Source organism: Agelaius phoeniceus, chromosome 11, assembly GCF_051311805.1.
Source record: "Agelaius phoeniceus isolate bAgePho1 chromosome 11, bAgePho1.hap1, whole genome shotgun sequence".
Lineage (NCBI taxonomy): Eukaryota > Metazoa > Chordata > Aves > Passeriformes > Icteridae > Agelaius > Agelaius phoeniceus.
The window spans coordinates 17,032,938-17,058,827 of NC_135275.1; the positions used below are offsets into that span (position 1 = coordinate 17,032,938).

Consider the following 25,890-nt stretch of genomic DNA (forward strand, 5'->3'; position numbering starts at 1 on the left):
GTTTGCTGGATGCAGTCAGCCCTATTTCTCTTCTCTAAGCAGTTATTTTTGAAGACATGGCATGTGGGCTTGGGCGTGGGAGCAGACACACTATTAGGGGGGACTGGTAAAAATAATCATCAAACCTCATGTTTCATCCTCAACATTGGAAATAGAAAATATTTACACTGTGACTCAGAAATCCAAACATGCTCCATTAACAACTGACAGTGAACAGCCCAGCAAGAGTTTTACAACACTCAGACTTGACATTATTCGTTCAAATTAAATCTATCAATGTTTATGAAGAAACATACATTTAAAAATAGGCTTTAACAGTGTTTTGTGAGCCACTTGTAAGCCCAAAGAAGGGGCTAACTTCATAGCCAGTGTAATTTGTACTGAATATCCAATCAGCTCTAATTATTAACAGCATGTTACATGTGCATACACAAGCATCTGTCATCCCAGAGGATCCCAAAACGTTTCCTGAAGTCAGCACAGCAGTTAGGGCAGGACTCCCCGGGGTGCTGAGCTCAGGTGAAGCTCTGCAAAACTTCTGAGGATTCTGACCCCAGCAGGACGTCTCTGTCCCCCAGACAATGGAGATTTCCAGGACAAGACTGCAGGAAAATTATACTTTTCTGAGGAAATGCCAGTTCTGAGGCAGCCAGTGTGGCAGGAATGGCACATTCCCATGTGCAATTCCTATGGGAACTGGGCCTCTACTCCTTACCCTCCTCTTAATCACACTTGGATCCTGCCTCCAGCACCTGAATTAATAGCTAATAACAACCCACTCACTCCACAGATGCACACACCATTAACTGAATCCCTCGTCAGCACTTTTCACTAACCATTATTTTATTCAGTCCCTTGGTGCTTAAAACTTACTTAACCACAGCTGAAGTCTGATGGCAGCATCTGCAGCCAAATCCATGACTTAATCCATACACTCTGAAGCACCACTCAGGAGAGTGCACAAAAATAACAATAATAATGAGAAAACCCAAACAGAAGAGTTATTTGGAACGAGTTTATTTCTTTTCATCTCCTTATCTTTAAGTGTCGGCAGCTTACACATTTTAGCATCACACCCAGTAATTAGACTTTGGTAACAGCTTATCACAACAATAAGACAAGTTCTCATCATCATAACACTTCCTGCTCTGCCAATTCAAGCAGTGATCACAATCAATGAAAGCATTCTATAGCAGCTTCCACCCTGTCCTGAATTAAAGCAAATTTTCTAAAATTTAAAAAGAAAGTTCTGACAGTGTTGCTTTTGTAAAATTTGTCTTACATGCCAAACAACAAAGCATTCTTATTAAGTATTCTCCTGATGGGCAGTAAATTTACCTTAAATTGTTTGTGTGACCTGAAATTTAAAATACAATTCACAAAAATACACCAACTAGTTAAGTAAAATATCTATGAATCTATTCCATAACACCCTTGAAATCACACCATTGAATTCAATTCCATTTGGGCTGAAATGACTCCATCCAGCCAAGATGCCATTCCTGGAATGGGTTGAATGCACAAGAAATGGTTGAAATGCAGAAGAAGAGAGGCACAATCATACAGGTTCAAAAGTGGAATGGACACTAAAGCAGAGAAGGAGAAGGAGACCATGGAGGCTGCTGGGGTGGGGACAGGCAGCTGATGTGGAGAGGCAGAAGAAGGCAGAGTAGCTAACTGCAAGGTCAAACATGAGTTTGAGCATTAATTCTAATGGTGCAATTACAGCAATTGAAGAATGTGCTCCCAAACCACATATTTGAGTTACTTTAACCTGTAGGTGTTTGCTCTGCATTCTCCTTTCTGGTGAAAGATGTCTATGCCTGGGACTGAGAGTGCATTTGTGTCTCAGCAAAGAACCAAGCAGAATTTTACTGATTTTTTTCTGAATTTACTGATGCCTACATGTGAATTCTAATTTTGCAGTTACAAGAATCCCAAGAAACTCGAAAGCCTCAGTGCAGCACAGAGGGCCCTGTGTCCATGAGAAGAGCATCTCATCTTCAAAGCCACCACTCTGTGCTAACAAGGACTCCATTTATAGCTCATGTTTCAAAAAGCACTTCATAGCTTTCTGTCTTGGTGAAAATGGGTATTTTGGGAAAGACACTTGGAGATAAGCAGCAAAATTAAGCAAAGGCCTTGACACAAAGACTTGAAATGCAATTATTAATATAATTGTTTTATTTTCTGAGACTCAGCTCCTCTTCTCTGCACTGTACAAGAACATAAACAATTGACCCTTAATTTTAGCAGGAGAGCTTCTGCTCATGTAATCCAGCAGGAGTGCTTGTGTCTGATTAGCACAGGATGAATTGGTTCCTGGGAGCAGAGCTCCTGCCATGGTGTTTTGTCTGTTCCCCTCCCAGATCACATTCTGCTACAGATTTCCACATCTAGATGACAGATCTGGCTGCTGTCTGCAGGATTCACCTAGCTGCAACTGCACATTGATTAGCAATTGCCTTGAGGAAATTCAGAGTATCCAGGCAACCAGGAGGAGGCTGCAGATGCAGCAGCTGGATCGGAAGGAAAACAGGCAATGAAGGAGAGCTCAGAGAAATTAACCCACAATATTTACATTTGCTTGAAACAGGAGATTCTCTGTCAATTTTTGTGGTTATTAATGACGAGGTTAAGTGAAAGATCAGTTTGGGTTTCTTGTTAAATAAGTCAAACTGTTACAAACTGCACATTTCAAATAGGTCTGAAATTTAACATATACTCCAACTAGTGTCCTAAAGGCAGTGGCAGCACAGGAGAAAGTCACCCACAGAAGAAATCACTCTTGCTTACTCTCATTTTTGCTGTGTTATCACTAGGTGTTGCCACATGCTATTGTTAGCACTCATGTACAAGTGTATCCAAGCACACTTAAGGCATGGAAAAATCCAAAACCAAAGCAATGATACTAAAAGTAATAAACAAACAGTACAACCTTGTTAGCATGGACCAGGAGGGGGCTGGGGAGGCTCAGGGTTTTCCATGAGACCAGCTGTGCTCTATCAGCTGCTATATCCACATTCAAATAGATTTTAAAAAATCATAGGGAACATAAATAAACATGTATTTGTGAATGGCATATACAGAAAGCAGGAGAGGCAGCTGGAAACACCCTACCTAGCACAGGGCTGTAGGAATAAAGAAAACACCCTGTCAAGCCATTGCAACATGAAACTCTTCTTGCAAACAGTTAAATATTTATTTGTGTAGTCCCACCATGGGGATGTGTCCCATTAGCACCTCCCCTCTCTGGAAGGCAGTGGCAGGGAGCTCTGCAGGCAGGGAAATGCTGCAGTCTGGGGAGCCCAGGCTGCCTCTGCAGAGGAGCTGGGTAACACCAGCAAGGAGCAGCCACTGCTGGAGAGCCCCAGGAACATCCTGTACCAAAAAAAAACAATGCCAAAATGTGCCTGGACTGCTAGGAACAGCCTTCAACACATCGAACTATGGTTACACAGTAAATGATGCCTGAAATAACCCGAACTCTAACTTAAGAAGAAAGCAACTAATTCACCAAATCTCTTTTTTGCCAGAGGTGTTTGGGAACCTTTTCCCTGAGGTTTGTGTTTTAAAGCACATGAGTGCTAATGAACAGTTTCTGACAGAGCTCACATTGAGAAACTTGTTATTGAAAGTGCAGAGAGAGGGAGAAGGCAGTCAGGAATGCTGCAGGAGATTCAAAGCCACTCTAAACCCCTATCAGATATTAGAATATTTGCTTTCAGAGAACAAGAGTTACTCAGGTACCACTTCAGCTGTTTGCAGAATGAAGCATTGTTATCAGATGACACTTCAGTACAGCAGCACTCAAGCTTGGTTAGCACTGATAATTGTGCATATACACAACAAGGTGTTGCCTTTTTTTCTCTACCAATGGTTTAAAAAATAACAAGACCAAAAGCAAGCATAATATTAAGAGCCAAAGATAGAAGAGGAATCATTCTGCAGAGCACAGGTATTAGTGTGTGGATATTCAGTGTGACACATTATAAGGGTGCTAAAGAAGCCATTATGATTTATTGAGACAATCTCTAGTCTGGAGACAAAAATCACTGGATCTGATTAATGTGTTATTCACCTGCATGGGCATCCCCAGTATCTGCCACCCTTCCCCTCCCATCTTCCCCTTACATTCTGCCTGCCACAGGCTCAGCTCTCATTTCCAGGTGGGACTGAGCTGGTGACACCCACAGGCTGTGGAGGCACCAGCAGAAATAATCCACCCATTTTGCTAAAGCAGCTGGGGTAGTGTGGCTGCTGCAGAGGAACCCAAGGAGAGCAGCACATCAGACAAATTAGGCTAAGGCATCTTGATTTGAAGCGTGTTGCTGAATACACCTCTCTACTTGGGCTGAAATTCAAACTGCACTATTAATGTAATTTATTACAATCATTAAGAACCACAATCGGAGACCCTGTCTACAGTAGGTAGTTTTATATACTTTGAGAATGTTAGCAAGTCACCCCATTACATCTCAGTCATGAGACTAATGCAGATTACTTATTACTTCTCTTGGCAATCACATAACACTTGTCCCGAGAATGAAAGATGATGCCTTGACAATAATACTCCATAATGTAATAACCCTTCACATGTTATAAAGTGCAGCACTTTTTCTTTTGAGGATCACTAAGTGCTGGGCAGGCATTCACTCACACAGCCCCACCAAACCCTGGTGATGCAGCCATCCCCATTCAAAAAGCAGCCCCCCTGCCCATGTCCCTGTGTGCCTGTGCACAGCTCCCATCTGCAGGGCTGAGAGCCTGACTGCAGCACAGCCCTCCAGAACACCGTGGCTTCCCCTCTCCCCCTCCTATTTCCAACAGCAGATAGCTGCAGGCACAGGGGATCTGCTGAAATATTAATGAGGAGAGAAGTAAGTGTTGTTTTAATATTCTTCAGGCCAGTAACCTGAAGTATAGAGCAGCTACCTGATCTGCCCAGGGCCACTCAGCAGCTGGGGAAAAAATGAGAATAAAATCTGGAAGCGGTGGCTGTGCTCAAAACAGCCCTCCCTTGGGCTGCCTGTGAGAGCCTGCAATTCAAATGCAGCAGTAATTGCTAAATAATTAGTAACCTACACAATTACTTCCATGCATCCATCAGTATTTTCTGCCCTGAAGGAGCAGTCAATAAATGCCTGAGACTACAATTACAGTGATTTCCTATCCAGCAGAAGGCCTAGACGATGTGCAGCCTAAAAAGAATTTTCCTTCCTAATGAGTATTGTCAATGGGAATTTCTAATTGGCTTGAGAGGGTTGTGTGCAGCACACACGTGGGGCAAAATCACCAATACTGGGGCAGCACCACAGCTCTGGGCAGGTCTTCCAGCTCCAGCTGCTGGATTCATGTGATTAACATGGAGCTTTCATCAGGGGAGGAAAGAAGTTGTTTCTGGGCTTTATGGTTAAAAATCAGGATGTTTAAACCCAAACTGAAAACCCCAGGAATTAAGGTTTGCCAATGCCCCCTCCCACCTGATTATACTTTTTGAAGCCTTTTGGGTGCAGAACACACCAGGGAGATGAGAGGTGACCAGAACAGCAGCTGCCATGCCTGCTCTGCCTTCACTGGCATGGGAATCAAAAGCTGCCCAGGGGAACCTATTTGGAGTGCACCAGAAGAAATAATAATGGCATTACAAAGCCCTGCAGGTCAGCAACACCTCTTTTCTCCTGTTCAGCTTGCACTTTCTCTTTGCAATTAGAGCACTTTCAAAATCCAGGTTGTTCTTTGAAAACCTGATACACTTTCCTACTTTTTTATGGTTTCCAACTCTTCCCTTCTGCTTGTTCTTTATTCTTTCCAAATCAATAGATCTGTATCAGCATCAAAGTCCTGTGTATTACCCCTCTTCTGATGCCTCCCTGTTTTCTGATCCTTCTCCCCAGAATTCTCTTCAGTAACTGTTATTAAATGTTTCTGTTGGCTCTTCTTCTGTAAGATTTTTCCCAGTGACAGTATGCAGGTGACTTTATGTCCATCTTCTCCACCACCACGTGCTGATGCTTACAAGGCCAGAAGGGTCCTTGGGACCACAGTAACCCCACCAGCCTGCTCGAGCCACATGAGCTTGTGGCTGGCACACAAAAACTTCCCCATTGCTCATCCCTACTGTCCATTTCATAGCATTCCCCTTCCTTCATCTCTAAATCACTTGAGAGCATTAAATCACAAGCAACCCCGTCTCTTCAATTGTTCTGATTTCTACTCAGCACAGCAGGTAGACGATTATTTCCTTGTGTTGGGTTTTATTTTTCTGGTTTAGAATAAGCCACCGCTAATCAAAAATACAGTCAAATTTATCATGGTGGAACTCCTATTAAAAAAAAATATGGCAGCAAAATGCAGCAAAAAAAAAGTGATCATTAAAATATCTAAGACTATAAAGCTGGACAATAACAGAGATTTGGCCATTAAAAGTCGAACTTGCTTTGTGGTTTGGGTTTTTGACAGAATTTTTTAATAGACAAAATCGCTTGTGATTGCAGCATCAAGTCTGAATCACTCCATCTTCCAAGATCTAATCAAGATCAACACTGTCTTGATCGATACAGCTGTAAAATAAGATTTCCCAAAAAAAGTACAACAAAGCTATTAAAGAAATCTCGGAAGGCAGCAAAATAATTTCTTTAAGCCGTAAGTGAAAAATGAACTCTATTTATTCCACATTACAATCAAATAGTAATGTGTCTTGATGCATATGTGCACACATGCATCATCATTATTTGCTTTATTCTTATTGATTTTTCCTTCCATGGGCCAGCACTCCAGAACCACAATGCACCAGCATCACTGATGTCAACGGGCAAAGAAGCTTCTCAGCACTTCTGACAAATTATTCCTTTCAAGTTCAGGCACTTCTATCACCCACAGAAATGAAATACACATTAGACTTATGAGAAATCAACCTCATCTCCAGCAACTGAAAAGAGCAAGCCACGAAACCTAAACAGTTGAGCTGCTGCTGCATATAATCACATAAGCAATGAAATGACTGTGTTCTAACTGTCCCAGGTGGATTCAGCATTTCCTGAGAACTAATTCCCAGCATGTCCCAGGAGCCAGCTTACAGACACTTACCCATTTTGTCTTTCCAAGTGGAAAGGTCACTAGAACAAATAGATCAGGAAGCAATGGCGAGGCCTTTCAGCTGATCTATTTCAGGCACCACGACAAAGAAAACTAATTTGGTGTTATAATTAGAAACACAGAGAGGAAAAAGCTCATTTTGGAGAAGAGCTGCTGCTGGAACGTTAGCATTGGTGCTGATGGAGCTAATCAGCTCAGAGAAGTGGAAGAGTGAAACCAAATTATACATTTAGCATCTTCATGCAAACCAGGTCTGCAGCTGGGAGTGAGCATAAGGTTTAAAGGTGCCCTTAAAAAGGAGTTTTTAAACAAGTAGACAAACAGCATTTCAGGACTCTTTCTTCAAACCCTGAACACCAAAACCACATGTCACAATTTTTCTGCTCATGTTTGAGGACAACTTTTCAAAGATTTTGGCTAGTTGTGTGTGTTTGTATTTATAAATGTATTCCATATTTCTTATTATAAAGAATAATTAGAATAAAGCTGCAAGGATAGGACTTTTTCAATCCCTCAGATTTACAGAAAGAACCATTAAACTTCTTTCAAATGGAAATTTGAAATGACTGAGCTGAAGTGCACTGGAAGGACTTTCAAACCTGTAAAGTATTTCTTTTCATTGTCTTGTCAAGAGGTACATTTGAATGTTCTGAGGGAAAAAACCCAACCCACTCCAAAAAGAGTTTTCAATTTAAAGGAGCTACAGACTGCAGATTTAGTTACACAAATCCTATTGTGTACCTAAAAATGGCCAATTTGCCTTGAATTTCTCTGGAGCTGTTTTTGCTCTCACCCTGGTGACATTTCAGTGCCCCTTGGCTGTCTCAGTCCTGTTGTTTGCAAAGTTGTGCTGTAAAAAGGATCAACACAACAACCCAAGTTATAAGCAATTATCCAAGAATAAGAAAAAAAAACCCACAAAATCAGTGCATCATGTAGCTGCATAGTGACACACAACTGGGTGATGAAGGAGTGTATTGAGGGAAGATGGAGGGAAAGAGAAAGAGCAGGAGGAAAGAAAAACTGAACAAGGAGATGAGCCCTAGTGGACACAAAGGATAAATGCACACTACCCCAGTATGTTACAGGATTATATATTGGATTTTCCTGGCCTACTGTTGATCTTTTCAGGCAGTTAACTTGAAGGCAGAAGATAAAAGCACAGGAAAACTGGAATTCCCTCTCTCAGGTTCCAGAGAAAAGGGAAGCAGAGCACTGGGATGGAAAGCAAGGTCCTAACTTGAGTGAGGGTGATACAAATGTGGTATCCCACCATAGGTATCTGAAGTGCTTTTTCACTGCCCCTGGCTCCATACCTTCATAAGTTCCTACTTCCAGAAGGGTCCCACTTCGCTCCAACTCCAGGAATTCCTCCACAGTCAGAAAGTTATAGTCCACACCAGGCACTTCTCCTTCTCTTGGAGGGCGGGTTGTGCCTGAAAGGAAAAAGTAGAATATTATCAGAGTTGTTTTCTTATCAAGAGTTAAGAAATAAGTAACAAATTTCCACAAAGATACCAGAGTATCTGTAAAACACAGTTCTGTGAGCTACAAGGGTCAAGTTTGAAGTTAGGAGCCCATGTAAAAACAAGACACAGCTTTCAGGTTGGACCGGTGGCACCAATTAGAACAAAACAACTGAGGGATGTTTCTTGTGTTCTCAGAAAGACTCTGGCAAAGAAATCTCTCATCTCTGTGTCCAGAAACACAGCTGGAAAAGTTTGGTCCTGGGAATATGCCAGCAATTAATTTCCTACTGTTAGCATTGTCTCTCATACTTCACTAAAACTGCAATCTGTATTACCAGAAAAGGCAACTATTTTCCAGGTTCCATTACTTCTGTATCACTAGCTCATCAAATGTTCTCTCACATCATAAACATAATTTCTCCCTTGTTTCTTCTTACTGTTTCATCTCTATTCATGCTATTATTTTTTATTCAGCATTAAAAAGTAGCATGAGATGGTTTTGATGCACCATCCACGCATGCTCACTGAAGAGACAACCTGACAAACTCTTCTCACAGAATTCACCTACAAGCTGGTTCCAGTTCAGGAATATTTTGAGCAATAAGTCACACTCAATCTCTCTCTCCAGCGCTCAACAATTTCTGTAGTGCCCATGGAGAACTGGCTCTGATCACTGCCACTCTGCCAGCTCTGAAACTCTTGTCCCTTCTGGCCAATTACAGCACTCTGAAGCACAGTGTAACATGCACAGTGTAACATGAGTCATTTCATGACTTTTTTTCCCTAAGATGACTCGGGATGCTGCATTTTAGGTCACTGAGCACAGCTTCATTGATAAGGATCCATTTCTGTTCAACAGCCCTTATTTTCCATGACTCTGGATTCTTTACATCTGAGATTAAATATAAATGACAGATTTACAGATGGTACAGGAAACTGAATTTTGGAAGAAAGACCAGAGTTACAGAGTTGGAGGTGTCTGAATGCTGTGGCTGAAACCAGTCTGCTGCCTTGGGAATAACTTCAGAGCTGTGGAAACCATACCTAACATTTAACAAAGCACAATTTCTCACTTCTGAGGGACTCTTCTGGCCCCTGGGCAGTGTCTTCTCAATGCATACAATTTCTTAAACCCTTTATAAAAGGACAGAAGAAAGAATAAAGAAGCTGAGCTTCTGAAAACTAATTGGGAAGATTCCAGTTCTCAGAAGTTGAAAGAGCATAAATTTACCATGCCTGCATCTGGCAAATGTTTTCCTCAAGTGCCAGGAAAGCGGAAAGTCTGCTTATCTCCTATTCATCTGAGAGACTGCTCAAGAGGTCAGTCTTGACAGAGTGACACCCTTGAAAGACTATCACTAGATTAATTTCCTTGATTGACATCCACTTTTTCTAACATCCTCCATTTCTTGTTTCAAAATAGAAACTCTCTTTTTTATTATTTACCATCAGCTTTCAAAGAGTCTATAAATTCCTGTGCTTTTTCCATCATTCCTCCTCTTGGAGCTTTATGAATGGGTGAAGGAAGGAGAAAAAGTAAGGAAGGGGATGGAAATAGTGATGGATATCTGTACCCTGCTAGCAGAATTACTCTTTCCTATTTGAAAAGGACTCAGTCTTGCATTTTTGTATTTCTGAATCCTTCTAGTAATGCTACAACAGTTTTTACTGGGTAGATTGTAACAGAAGACAACTTTCTTTCACAGATCTGATCCAGAGGAATGCAGGAGCTGCCCCTCCCTGCCCCATGCTGGTGCTTCCATCCCAAGGCAAGCAGAGAGGCTCACTCAGGCCCCTCCTTGGCACACCAGGAGCATGGAGCACACACCCAGCAGCCAGGATGATCACAGCCCAGTGCCACATGTCCTCCCTGAGCACTGAATTGCTCTGAGGACCCTCCCCAGGGCATCGTGTCTGGGGACCACTGCCCCATTCCCCTAAACCTGGCTGGGAGGGGGAGGCAGGAAGGATGAAAAGCCACACCAATAACTCTGACCAGTGGTGTGCTGTAGCTGTCCCGTGCCCAGAGCACAATGGAAGTGGGAATTAGACTCTCTAGCACTGCTCATCAATCAGTTAACGTCACCCCCAGCCATGTGAGCCGAATGACAAAGATCGGGACTGTGTTTTCCCAATAACTACTAACACATTGATGAGACACAAAGATCAGGATTGCTTTCACCTTATCTTTTAAAGCCTCTCCTTCTCTTTATCTCTATCTTCCCACAGAGCATATTTATTAATAATTTTTTCCTTCCTTCTGAATTTTTATAGCGGTGAAATTGCAGTCAGCAGTTTACTAGTGCTGGCTGCCTATTTGACATGACAATTATATCTCTGCCATAATTCCTCTGAGCCATTTTAATGGATCTATTTGTTTCATCTCAGTGTTCTTAATTTCCTGAATATGTTCAAGTCAAAAAAAAAGGCAGCTGTGCCTGCAACACACTCAGAAAGCATTAGGAAAGTCACCACAGAAAAGGAAAACATTGCATCACAGAGATAACATTTGTCACCTCAGCTGGTCCTCAGCAGCAAACCCAGGGAAAATAAAAACTGCACTGGCTGGGATATCTTATCTGGGCGAAGGAAAAAAAAACCCAACAAGTTTCCATGTTGCTGTCTGGAGCAGAGATTGCTTGCAGATGCTCGGGCTGTTATCCTGCTCCACATCTGAGCAAGTGTTACCGACTGCGATCCAGGCAGGCAGGCAGGGGGAAGGGAGAACCCGCCTCCGTTCTTCTCGGAGCAGAATGACAGGCTGCCGGCTGGACACACGCCTGGCAGATGGCATTTCAAAGAGTTTCCATGAACCATCTGGGATGTGTACAATGATTACAAACCGCACTTACAACAAAGCCAGAAGGGCTGCTTCGCAAGGAGGGTGGGGGGAGAGGGCGGGCGGCAAGAAAAGGGGGAGGAGAAGAAAGCCAAGAGGCACAAACTCCGCGACTTTTCCCAGGCACAACACTGGGAATAATCGGCACCTTCCAGCCAGAGCCTTCTCACAGGCTGGAACAACTGCTCCGAGGCTGGGCAGCTCGTGTGTGTGCACAGGGCAGCAGCATCACAGCCTGCCGGCCACCACTGGAGCGCTCTGCTCATCAGCTCCCTTTGTAATTGTCTCCCATCACTAGCACGGCTTAATTCTGTACAAAAGCAAAGTGTGTCTATCCTCCTTCCTCCCTTAAATCGCATTTCAACATCCTTTCCACAGGATGGTCTTCAGCGAAGGGGATGACTACTTTTTATCAGAGCTAATAGCAGGTCAGACCACTGCTAATGGCAGAATAAATTGAGCACAATGAGAGCTGTATTTAGCCCAAACAAAAGATAAGACACTCCACTTGAGAAGATGAGCCAATCATATTTAAATATGTTTAGTTGCCTGTCTTGTTTGCATTGAAATATTAAGTGGCATGAAATCTTATTGCCTTTAGGTACCAATTTAGCTAATTAATTTGAGCTATGTCCATTGTGTGATTACCTCAGAATTGCTAATGCTGCAACAAGAAGGAACTGGAGGGGAAACTGAGTGGCTACCACCTCCTTCTGCACATTTGATGGTTCATAAGCTTTCAGTCTTATCTAGCTAGCATTTCCCACAGCATACACAACTAGTTAGATACATTACATTCAAGGGGAAATTCCTCAAATTTCCTGTAACCACAGAAGATTTAAGAAAACAAACAAACAAAAAGGGCTACTGGTAGCATTGCAGTTTTTACTTTCTCTTGTGGGCTGGAGGAGTAAAACTACATCTAACATGAGTGGCTCAGATGAAAGGTTTGCCCAGCTGTTGGTTTGGTTATCACCCCCAAGCTATCTGCATCCCAGTTTATTCATGTATCCCTAATGCTTGGGCCACAGGAGAGGGGTCTCCTCATGGGCTGGAGACCCCACCTGGGAAACTTCTTCTAGACACAGGTGAGTTTGCCCAAGGAGAGCTCAGTGCTGTACCTGAACTAATTAGAGCTCGTGCACACATGCCTAGAATAACTGGGCTGTGGCTCAGATGTACTGATGCCTATCAGCTACTCTGCTGAATAATTTAAGTGCCCATTATAAAGACAAATAGCTTCTGCTGTTGTGCTGCCTATCAACCATGCTGACACTGACCCAACACGAGCCTCAATTATACCATGGCCAAACTGTTAATATACAACTCAGGGGCTGTTTAGTTCTTTATCCAATCTACCAGGCCTTCAAGTTAAGCTGTTAATATTCACTGATGCCCTGCTGCTAAACTAATCAGAGTCTTGCTTATTGTAATCTAAAAATAAGACTTAATGGGGCTGCAGTCACTTCAATTGCTTCCATGTAAAAAGAGAAAAAAATGTTCTTGGACAGTAATATTGTTACTGAGCACCAAAACCAGCCCCTAGCAAGCCATTTGGAAATCACCATTTCAAGTTCAGAATACCTATAACTCCCATTTGCAAAGCAGTAATTTCTGCAAACTCCTTCTCCAGTTCCACTGGCTGGCAGTGACAATCTGGTGAGCCACCAAAATACATCTCATCAAACCACAAGCCATTTGCTCCTCATCTCCACTGACCAGCATCTCTTAAAATGACAGATAATGTGGAAGCTGTACACTCAAAGTAATGACAACAGTTGCTACAACCATATTTTATACGGGCTCAAGCCACTGGTGGTCAGCAGCAGTGGGTGGAACTGCAGTAAATAAGATTTTAATGTGAAGTGTGCAGGGATGCTCCTGACTCAGGAGGCTACAAGGCCAAGTGCTGCTGTGGGAGCTTTGGGAAGGCTGGGGTGGGAGGAAAGCAGGGTGCTGCTCTTCCCCTTGTCCTAGAAAACTAGTTCTAAAAAAGTGGAATTTTTGTTCATTCAGCAAGAAGAGACTGCTCTCATCACCTACACGGAAAAATCCTTCAGCTGCTAAAGAAGAAGCATATTAGGAAAAGCAGCCCCTTTTCCCTCCCACTGTGTTTGGAGGTCACCTTCTTCCCTCTCATCACAGGGTAATTTGGAGAGCCTGCTTTGGCTCTCCTGCATCTGTCACCTATGGTGCCAGATAACTGGAAGGCAGAACCAACTTCACAGATCTGCTAATAGCAAATGGAGGAGGGAAAAGACAGAGACAGCCTGGTCTGACTCCACAAGAGGGAACCTGATCAGCAGCCAAGCTCCAGGCAGAACTTATCAGCAGCACAGTACTAAAAACAGCCTTATCCACACTCACTAAAATAAAGTGTAACCTGTCTGCAAGAAGACACTGGACACAGAACTACCTTATCTTACTGACTTCTGGGGTCACTCAGACTAAGAATACCTTATTTTTTCCCAACAGAAGTAAAAGGAATTGTATTTGGATGTTGTTGTGCAATCCATTATACACTGTAACCCCACGTACCTGTGGTAAGGGGTCACTCATAGTTGTAACTATATAAAATATGGGCATTTCAGACAGGCCCAATCTGTTACAAACCAAACATGCTCAGCTTATAAATACAATTTTCTCCTGAAACTTGAAACTCAGGCAGCCCATTCTGGGATTTTAAATTCAGTCCATCCCTTCTCCAGCCAGCAACTTGACACCTTATAAACCCCAAAAACGTGACAAGCATTCAAGGTGTCTAGGTGGTGGAGGAGCAGAAATTCAACCCAAAGAAGAATGTGTCTGCCATTAGAAATGAACTCCCAGCCCTGTTAATGATGCACACACAGGAACTGATGCTGATTGACTCTTCCTGGCCACACACACAACTGCAGGAAGAAAAGCCAATTTCTGTCACTGTGGTCAGCAGGAACAACTGATTAAACCCAGAAAAGAGCTGACCAAGACAGAAGTGTTTCTGTTTCAGAGAGAAATGCATTTCATGGCTGCTGTCTACAGCAATTTTTCTTCCACGGAGGAGACGGAAGGGATTTTTATAGAAAAGCTCCTTCTCCCACCTGTCTTTCCAGCAAGTGGCCAGAGAAGGATCCCAGAGCAGCAGCTTGTGAGGAGCCCCTCTTGTCACAAGGCTGTACCAGCCATGCCCACGGGTGCTGGCAGGCTGGCCCTCAGCACACACAGGGGCTGCCCTCCCTCTCTCTGAGGAGCTGTGTCCAGTTCATCTCCCTGCAGGCTGGCCCTCAGCACACACAGGGGCTGTGTCCAGTTCATCTCCCTGCAGGCTGGCCCTCAGCACACACAGGGGCTGTGTCCAGTTCATCTCCCTGCAGGCTGGCCCTCAGCACACACAGGGGCTGCTCTCCCTCTCTCTGAGGAGCTGTGTCCAGTTCATCTCCCTGCAGGCCGGCCCTCAGCACACACAGGGGCTGTGTCCAGTTCATCTCCCTGCAGGCCGGCCCTCAGCACACACAGGGGCTGCTCTCCCTCTCTCTGAGGAGCTGTGTCCAGTTCATCTCCCTGCAGGCCGGCCCTCAGCACACACAGGGGCTGCTCTCCCTCTCTCTGAGGTGCTGTGTCCAGTTCATCTCCCTGCAGGCTGGCCCTCAGCACACACAGGAGCTGCTCTCCCTCTCTCTGAGGTGCCATGTCCAGTTCATCTCCCTGCCCTTCCCCTCGCAGAGGCAGGGCCTGCCCCGAGCCTCCCTGGAGAACTGATTCAGCCAAGCCACACAGCACAGCTCAGATTGTGTAAACCCTCCAGGCAGCAAGTTATTTTTGTCCTTTATAAATCTATTTTTGGTATTTCAGTGGCCTTCCCCGCCACCAAATAAGAGCACAGATAATCTTCAACACATTTATCCTCGGAGCGCTCTGAGGTAAAGAGAGTGGGTTTGTTTCTGGTTAATAGCACAAGACCAGCCAAACCCAGGCTCTCAAAGGACTCCAGGAACCTAATTCTGGAGAAATCAATGGGATTTAGGAAACCCTACAGATCAGGATCAGGGCCTAACAGATTAAAAGGGACAAAAATAACTTGCTACAGTGTTGGGGCTTTGCGGACTCATCTGTGTGTGTTGTGAAACACCAGGGCAAGGCCAGGCACAGCCAATTCAGCATGTTCACTCCCCACTGTAATATCATTTAAAAAACCCCTGATAATTACCTGATGACAAGAAGTAAGGGTATAAAAGCTGCCACACTCCCCAGGAAAGCCATTGTAAAAAGATCTGTTTAAGGATCTATGCCAAATATTCCAACAGAGCATCACCCCCCTGACCCAAGTACCACCAGTGCTTCTCCTGCCATGTGGAACTCGCTAATGCAGTCACAGCCTCTTCATGTGTCCTTAGAGCACTCATTTGCTTTCTCCTAAGCAAAGAAAAGAGTATCCTGGTACCAAATAAAGCATAAAAAATAAATATTCTCGGGTTCCCAATAGCAGCAGCTCTAGATCCCTTCCTTTGAGTGATTGCTGTTACCTCACCAGACACCTGCAGCCAAATCCCTCTTATTTCCCACGAGGTGGGACACCCACCAAGAAGATTAAACTTCATGAACTAATGAGTTTGTCATTAATCCCGTGTTCCTGGAGTCCAACAGCATGACATCCACTAATTTAAATTGTGAACTGCTGATGAAAAAGCAAACTATGTACCTCCTTGGCAAGAATACCTTAGCTGTAACTATGCACAGTTCTATTCATTCTAATATATGGATTAGTGTAATAAAGTGTAATTTTATAAATCAATAAAGCTGTAGTAATGAGATTGCACTGTAATGTTCTGCTTCTAAATACTGGCACAGAAATGAATGAAAATTGCCATTTGTCTAAGTGTGGATGCTACTTACAGAAAGTGAAATTAGCTGACAGTAAATTAACAAGGTAATTATATACATGCACTTATGTTCCATTTCTCTCACATATACATTTTTAGAAGCTTAGATAATTCTGCAGCCACAGCACACACCTTTATTTCAGAAGGTCCACCTTTCATCTTTGTAAAAATTATCATAGTTACTTTCAGTAGAAATGTCTGTCTTGGGAAAGGTCGGCTGAGGGTGGTAAATTAAACACATAACTGGATAATTACAGAGCATCCTGAGTAGCTGGTTATTTTTAATCCTGTAGATCATTCACTCTGGGCTATTTCCACCCAAGCCCAGCCTGACCCCTGAGGTGCCTCCACATCAGTCACCTGCAGCCTCACCACTGAGGCAGAGCAGTGGAAAAGCACAAAGTGGATTCAGATGATTACTCCATAACAATGTGCACATCTGTATTAAATGCAACAGGACAAAAGTGTGTGTGGGGAAGTGCTTAAAACACCCTTAACTCACAGGAGACCTGGGATGGAGGGCTGCTCCCACACATTCAGCACTTTTAAACAAATACTTCATTGTCTTATTTACACTTTCACATTTTAGGAAGTACTTATCAGGAGGTATAACCTATCATGCTTTATATCTGCTTTTTTCATGGTTGCTTGCAGAGCTATCTGATTTCTCCAAACTGCCAAAGAGAAGGTGTAGCCCACTCTGAGCTTCATAACTCATTTTTAAACCAAGCTGTGAACTGGTCCAGTAGCAGCATCCAGCTGCTGAGAAAGAAAACAGCCTTTGACTCCCTGTGATGTTTGGCTGAGGGGCTGGATTAAAACAGTGTAGTATTAAAAACTGCATTTCATTAGCTATCAGATCTTCACATGGCTTGGTACAAGTTTTGAGTAGGTTGTAGAGAAATAGAACCATAGAGTAGGTAAGATAATAAATCTTACCTATTAATAGAAGTATTTATTCCTAAATAAGAGAAATAATGATTTTTAATATTTATTTAATATTAAAATATTAATTTTTTATATTTAACATTTAAATAATATTAAATATATAATGATATATTAAGAAATGGCTCTCAAACCTTTTGCCTGATGTTCCAGACCAAAAGCTGGGAGAAAAGGGCTTTGGAAAAGATGAAGGGGCAAGACAGAACATTTGGGACTGGGTACACTGTAAACTCTTACAAGGTGAATTGCCAAGTCACAGAGCACAGACAGACACAAAACCAGGGAAGTCTGATCAGCCAAGCTCAGTTTTCCTGAGAAAACTTAAGGGTTTTATAAACATTATACCTTTCCAATCCTTTACCAATCCTTTTTGCTGCCATGAAGCTGTAGAGGAATTTTCCCATTTGGGAAAAGACATGCAGTGGAGTTTTGAAGCAGAAATACAGTGAACAAGAACACAATGACCAGTTTTACCAAAAAAGAATGAAAACTTGTTTGGGCAGTATGTGGGACTATTTAATCCAAAACAAGAATACCCTGACAGTCACACTCCCAAGGCCAGAGATTTTCATTTCTGGGACTGGAAGGCTCCTGCAGGGTCCATTCACCTGGCTGGCATCCCCCATCTTCGTGTCCTTTGTTATCCCAAAGGTTGGCAGCTCACAGCCTCTTGTCTGGGGCTCTCACCCACAGCTCAACCTGCATTTCAATCTCCATCTCAATCTTTTGAGCCCAGCAGCCTGGACCAGGTGTATTCCTCAATAGCACTACTACATAAGCTGACACCACTATTGGAAGAAAAAAATGCAACTCTTTTCTGTAAAGCTGGATAAAAGCTTTAAATTCCACGAAACAATATATCCTGTTTGCAATTCTACTCCAAGGTTTCATTCATGCCCCTAAGATCAAATACAATCATTAAGCTCATAATAAATGGCATTTCCAACACAGACTGAACACCTGCAATTCAGTTTTTCTTCAAAAACAATGCTTGCTTTTCACATCTGCATACACATGTGCACATGTATCCATGAAGAGATATTCTGCACATAAAACCAAGAGTACTAAATTTCAGATTATTTGATGTCCAACAGCTCAGCTGCCTCAATAGAGATTTCTTACCTCCTTTTGCTGTTTGTATGGCTAGAATAAAACACAATGTGGGTCATCCCTGTTTGGGTGTGATATAAAACTCCTTCTTTTGACTTCAATTGCCCTTTCAACAGACCTCTAATTTGTAGTTAAAAGTAAATAAAACACCTCACTTAACAGCAGGAAGATCAGTTCATTAGTCTAATCTCTGTAAAATTCCATCACAGAAAGAGTCATAGAAAACATACTGTTTTCTGCCTCAAATTTGTTTCAGTGACCACATCCAGTCTACTGAAAAGAAAGAGTCAGAGAGCTTTTTTTTCCATTAAAAAAAAAAAAAACCTCAACAAAACACAAGAAAACCAAAAAAACCACAAACAAACAACTAACACACACCACTACCACCACCTCCATTCAACCACACATCCACAGGACATCAGTATAGTTATTAAACGCAGTCTTTTCCCCTGAACAACCTACACTGAAAACACTGTCTCCATGGAATACCTTCTCCCCTAGCCCAGAGCCATGAAATGCTATAAAACTAATGGACTTTGAACTGTGAGAACCTCATCACACTCTAGGAGAGTCAGAGTCTCCTGTGGCTCCTCAAGTTTTGGCTCTGCCCACTCATCAACCCGTGGATCAGATGGTTCTTTTTCCCTCACAAATCTTCCCTGGCCTTTACTTAAGCAGCTTTCCAGCTTCGTATTCAATTCTGCCCAAAAATTGCAAATGCCTGTGCTATAGCAAGGAGGATGCAGAAAAGTGCACTCCTGTAACCATATGGATGCACTTGCTGTAAATCTCAAGGGAAGGACCAGAACAGACAGCAAATCTACCCAGCAATATGCACATTTAGGCACTATTCCCTACAGACCCTGTCCCTTAATTTTACCTGTTCTTAACTGCTACCAATGCCTGCATTTTTTTTTCAGTAGCTCTGTATGCAAGGCATGTTTTAGTCCTTCATGATTGCTATCACTTCAGCTGGTTGAAAACATTCTCCTGGTTCACCTTCTGTGATGCTGATTAGATAACAGCTCAAGATGCTGAAAAAATGCCCAACATTGAAAAGCTGATTGGTGTTTGAGTTTCAGATTCATCCCTATTGATAACTGGAATGTTAAAATGTAAAAAAAATCAAATGCATACATTTAAAATCTTTTCTTACTTCACTGAAATAAGAACTGTTACAATGTTTTGTTATTTACAGCTCCTTTGCTACAAATTCCACATCCACCTGCTCTAACACAGAAAGAACTTGTCGTTTTCTAAGTGCAATGGAATACTAAAGAAAATTCAAGTTCCAATACATTCTCTTCACTTTTAATTAAAACATTTCCTGGTACAGCAAAAGCCTACTGGTTAGGTAGTGCATAACTCTGCATCTGTGCAGTCCAAAATTAACTGTCATGTTATTGATACTGTATACAAGCTTCTCCATTGATTTTATTGCCTTTCCAGTTGTACACAAACAATAAAAACCTCGCCTACAAATCCTGTCATCACCTAGGAGTTTCATAGGATACACTCTCACAGGGTGCTTTACTCTGCCTTTCTGAAGCCAAGCAACACCCCTATAAAATACTCCAGTGCTTGGCTTAAATGATCTTTGCTTCATTTCCTCTGATTACCTCCAGTTCTACCTTCTCCCTGGTAAATGTCCCTGCATACTCGTTTACAGCCCTGCATCCACACAAAACAATCACTCCATCACGTTACACACCCCATCATTTTATTAACTTCTTGCAAATCATTTTCTGCGAGTGCCCCAATTTTAAATGTCATTTTAAACTCATTTGCTGGTTTATCAATGCCCTGCTGGTGCTGCCTGGGCACCAGACACCACCAGATGCCCCAGGGAGCTGTGACACCAGCAGCTCCAACTTTCACTGCGGTGAGTAATTCCAGAGCATCTCCAGGTCCCCACCACCACTGATTTGAGTCCAACATAAATAAACAGCACACAATAATTATCCTCATGCAACTGTCTGGCAGCCCAAACAAATGAGCTGTTCTTTGTCTTGCCTCCAATTCCCTGCAAAGAAAAACACCACCAGGTTTTAGCTGGCAGTTGTGTTGGCATCACAGGGAGGATAAGGAAGAAATCCTCAACACCCCAATTACCTCCTCAGCTTAGACATGGTTGGTGGAGGGTGCTGTGATCTGAGGTGTTGAGAAGACAGTTTCCCCAGAAATCTGATTTCTCATGCTGCTAGATCACTGCATGCCTGGAAAATGAATGCCTGGAAGCACACAATGAGACCCAGGCTTCAGAAAAACCCTGAGATGATTTTCTCTCAGAAGTGTCTGTATGTTATTTGACTTAGAGGACAGTCGAGTGATTACCAGAGATAGACTGCTCTTTTCTTCAGCACAAGAGTATCATATGACAGATAAGACCTTATTAAAAAAATAAAGTTTAGATTTAAACTCCAGCACTTATTTTCAAAGTGTGAAGCATTTATCCCTTGACAGCTGTGTTGAGTCCTTCAGAGGAGAGATGCAGGTGAAACCACTCTGCCAGACAGATGCTGGTACAGAACTGATAATGGGACTTGCTGCAAATCACCTGCTCAGTTCAAAGCACACAAGTATGCCAATTGCTTCAAGACCAATTTCCCTGATTGGTGTTAAACATATGCTCAAGCTTTTGCAGGGTAACAGCCTCGGGGCAATAAATGTTTTGTGGGAAAAAAAAGAAAAATAAAAAAAAAAATTGTGTTTTGGTTCTGAGTCAGGACACTGCTGATTTAAGGTGCTCCCTACTGCTGCCCATGGCACTGGTGGAGGCGACAGGGCTGGAGAGAGTCAGCAGTTCCATCTCCCATCACCATTTTTAAAAGAAATATTCTCTCATCCTGTCAAGGATGAGTTGCAGAAAGGCAAAAAAAAAAAAAAAAGAAATCTGTACTGCACCCACTGCAGTACGGCAGTACGAGGGTGACCAAAGTCCGATAAATGAGGCATCATTTCATTGGAGACATTTTAAATATTTAAAATTAAAATAAAACAAACACCCCCAATCTTCTTCCACCACACATCGAAAAACCCGAGCAGGTCTCATTTGTCAGTACATTTGCCTTCAAAATACCTCCAGCAAGGTGAGAAGATGAAACTGTGCCCGTTTTTCAGATGGGTTCTGGAGGCCCAGAGCAGCCAAGCCGATTAGGAAGGAAGCAGCAGGAGGTCACTGGTGTCCCACAGCTCTGTGGCCAGCACACAATGCTGGGGAGTTAAGAGCATTACTGCTCTGGGATGCTGATCTGTGCAGATAAACGTGACAGGCCTTGGTGATGGCTTCATCACAGGGAACTGCTGACTCAATATTCAGGCATAATGGCAAGAGCTGTTTATGTGCATACATTGAAAAACAACAGATGACTTCTGGAGCAAAACACATGGGGAAAATTCTTTCTCCAGGCGATACAAAAGAGCCAAAGTAGCTGAAGCACTTTCCCACAGTGACTGTGCAGTAAAGTAAATTAGGGCTCTGAACAGCAACCATCCATTATCCCATGTATTTTAGCAATTCTGAGATTAATAACTGGAAAGGGCCAATAAAACAGTGTTAGAAGAAAACACACATCCTTTTGATGAACTGCCACTCACTCCTTTCAGATCACTTCATACCTCAACAGAAAATCTGAAGTTTGAAACATTCACTATAGCACTTTTTCTACCACTGTTGCCATTTAAATTCTGCTTTACACTTTCTAGATGAATGAATCACATTAATTATTTCTTTTTTCCCCTCTGACTGTTCAGCCAAATTAGGCTACTTCCAGAGTTGAAGGGGAAAACGCAATCATTAACGCTTCCAAACACACATTTGGCAGAAAACCATGCAGAAGGGAAGACATTCCTGTGAGCTGTGAGAAATCATTGTCTATCACACAAATACCATCTTCTCTTTTATTGTTGTAGCTGTCTTTCACCTATACAAATTTTACTTGAGATAGGATAAGACTGTAAACAAGTGTATTTGAAAATCACAACTCTGAGACAACCTTCAAAACAAATAAAAAGTTATTAACACTTGTGTTGGGAGCCAATTCTACTAGGTTAGAATTGTAAAACCTGCAGCTTGGAGGGATTCATTCATCTCTCTTCTAACTCTTATCATTTCTTCCCAGCCCTCCATCAGAGACCACAAAACTGTTATTCTGAGAGCTGAAGCTGATTTCCTGGATCATTTTACTCAATGGGAAATCTCATTTATTATTGAAAATAACAGAAACTTGACCTTCCCTGGAGACTTTTACAGAAGTTTAGACTGGAGGTGAATTTGTCCAACCTGCATAATGCAAGTCAATTCCTCCCAGGGTAAAGCAGCTTTCAAAGGGAACAAGGTTGGTGGAATTGACCCTTCTGTGCATAATTAATGCAACCATTGATCAGCCACAGCTTGGATTAGGAATTTTTTTGAAAGATAAATGCACAGCGATGAACTTACACACTTTTAAAAAGTCAAACTTCGAGAAACTTGCTTTGATCAATGAGAGGCTCTTGCTACCACACCCAAGCAGGTATTTCCCATCCATGGCACACAGATCAGGGTCACTCAGAAGGAATCTTCACAGCAGACAGTGGCAGCTGTGACTCTTGCTGTCCATACAGCCTCTCTAATGGACAAGTGAGTGATTTCCTGGTTTATTCCCCACCTGTGCAAACGATTCCCATTAGGATCAGTGGGAGCGTGGAGGGTGTGGCCGTGAGAAAACACAATGAAAGCTCAGGGGCTGAAAGTATCCACAGGCTATCTGTGGTACTATTTCATGACCCTTAGCTCCTCATCTCCTTGGAAACCATGGCTACAATTTACCACAACGTGTGAATTCACAAATAATAATTAATTAATTAGAGTGGTATACCTGCTAGGCAGGTAGCAATGGTCACAAAATTTATAGAACTGGATTTATAAAGCTGCTTATTCTCAGACATTCAGTGCTGGCTTTTCTTTCTCCCAGGCCTAACAGAACTGCAGAGGAAAGTGAGTAGTTTATTTTGTACACTCTGTGTTACTCAGGCCAGTAGCTTTGTGGATTGCTGATGGCACCTGTTTACTCAGTGACATCCTATTTTCCCATACACCATTCCCATGGTAAGGACTTCAGATTCCCAGGGTAATATTTAAATGTCTAGTTAAAAACTATAGCACTTACAGGTAGGTTTTGAGAGAGCTCAGTATCAAAAATTCAAGTTTGCAGGAGGACTGGCTCTGCACTAGCAGCTACAAGTGGTCAGTGGCTTTGAAACCATGAAGAGCAGAAGAATAACACCCCCTATCATGTCTTTCACAGATGATGCTTAGGTAAAGCTGCTCCTGCCTTCAGGTAGAGGAATGGATTAAATTACCTCCTTCAAGGTCTCCTCTAAAGTTTGAAAATCACAGGTGCTGGCAACACTGTAATAATGTAGCAGAATTTTCAAGAGGACCATGCTGTTGTAAATTATGTCAGAGTTGTAACGTGTGCTGGTAGAGGAGGATTTTTCTTTTCAAAGGTATCCAAGCCAACTCATTCATCTGTTTAGAGCAGGTCTCTTTGAAATGAGTTTTTACAAAGTGCACATCGACGCTGCAGACACTCGAGGACAGAGCTCAGCAGCCAAGTATTTATGGATTTGTTAGGGCAGGTACTGCATCTTACCAAGGGCAAGAGATCATGTGTCTGGATTATGAGCAGCACTCAGCTTCAAATCCAGCCAAGGACCTTACACACCTGTGATCAACACTTTGCAGCACAGACAGAGCCACACACTCAATCACAGAATATCCTGAGTTGGGAGGGATCATCGAGTCCAACTCCTGGCCCTGCACACAGGACACCCCAACAACCCCATTGTGCACCTGAGAGCATTGTCCAGACCCAAACTCTTCCCCCAAGACCCTGGAAGCCCAGCAGGGCTGGGAGAGGAATGATGATGGAGAAGGGATGGAGGAGGGATGGAGGAGAGTGCAGGGTGGGACTCACTGCCAGGGCAGCACTGTTCCACCCAGCCCGGCTCTGCACACTCCAGGATTGTATTTAATAATTTGAATACATAAATTTTATATCTATATATATATTGCTATACAACCGTTCTATATAGAACTGTTATATATTGTCATTTATAACTCTATAATCAATATGTTTGTTATAAATAATTACAGATGATCCATAAGGACGAGCCCTTCACGACAGAAGCTCCGGTGACCAATGGGGACCCCGCTGACCGTGCCCACTCCTGGCCAGACCAGCTTTCCTCCCTGTTCCACCCCAGCATTCCCAGGGCACAGTCCCGGGGGCTCACAGAGCCCTTTATTCACAGGAGCACAGGAACAGTCAATCCCCTGCGCTGTAACTCGGGTTTTAGCCCGCAGCCCCCGGCTGCCGCCGCCTCCCCGGCTCCGCATCCCGGGACCCCGATCCCCGGGACCCCGCTCACCTCCAGCCTGGGGCAGCCGCAGCCCGGTGAGCCCCACACCTCCACAGGCAGCCTTACATAGCCCCGCCTGGCAGATTAAAGGTTTAAAAGTTCGCGTTCCCACCCCCTGCTCACCTCCAAGCTGCCCTCCCCGAGCCGCTCGCACATCCCCGCCTGCGGCTGCTGCCAAAGGGATGTTCCATACCATGGAGCACCGTGCTGAGTATAGAAACCGGGGGAGTTGGAAAAGAGGAGCTGATCACTGTTTGGGGGGCTGAGCCTTGGTCAGCAATTGCATTGTGCATGGCTTGTCTGTTTTGGGTGGAGCATTTTATTCCTTCCTCTTTTGCTCTCATTTTCATTAAGATTAGTGTTATTATTATTATATTTAGTGTTATTATTATTATATTTATTGAAATAAATTGTTTCAATTATTAATTTTTTTCTTATCTCAACCCATGAGTTTTACTTTTTCCTCTTTTCCTCCCAGTCCCACTGGAGGTAGAGGACAGTGACCAAGCATGTACATGGCACAGCCCTGGGGGCAGCACAGCCTGGCTGCTCTCAGCAGGCTGCACTTGGATTTAAACAACACCAGCTGATTTTAAATTATATTCTGTACAACCTTGCAGACAGCTGAGGATGATGCTCGTGGTCCAGGCAAATGAAAGCTGGTAACACACAACTGGAAGAATGCATTTAGAAAGAGATGGATGAACCAAAAGGCCCATGTTCTGCAACTCTCAGCTTTGTACAGGAATGCAGTTCCTTGGCTTAGCACATCATGAGACCATGGTGATTTCCTTTCCCTTCCCCCTTCTCATACCAGTTCATACAATTTCCCCCTCTCTCACAACCAGGGTTTCAGTCCCTCTCTTGGACAAAAAATAGGTGAGATCAGAAGGAAAAAATGCCTGTTTTTTGCATAATTTCACTTATGTCAGATTTGCCCCCAACACATAAAACAATTTTTGGAGCGTGTTAGCTGTTAAACCTCTGCTAAATTAGATTTCTCTCTTCCTCAGCTGCTTCTACCCCACAGCAAAGGCAGGGGACAACCTCTGTTTCTCCTGGAGACTGAAACTGCATCATTACAGGTGTTTCTGGTACCCTTGGCCCACGGGTAGCACATCCACAAGAGTCAAGTGACTCTATCCTTCAAATGAATAGCTGGGAC

At 43.1% G+C, this 25,890-nt stretch overlaps 1 protein-coding gene across 30 annotated transcripts in view; it reads right to left on the minus strand.

Annotated features, from left to right (window-relative positions):
* The window catches only part of MAGI1 (membrane associated guanylate kinase, WW and PDZ domain containing 1), a 337,478-nt gene that overhangs the window by 79,446 nt on the left and 232,142 nt on the right, over positions 1 to 25,890 (minus strand). For all 30 annotated transcript variants that reach the window (XM_077184423.1, XM_077184419.1, XM_077184415.1 and 27 more), the window contains exon 3: positions 8,415 to 8,534. In XM_077184423.1, the coding sequence (XP_077040538.1) occupies positions 8,415 to 8,534 (120 nt within the window). The remainder of the gene's footprint in view (positions 1 to 8,414; positions 8,535 to 25,890) is intronic.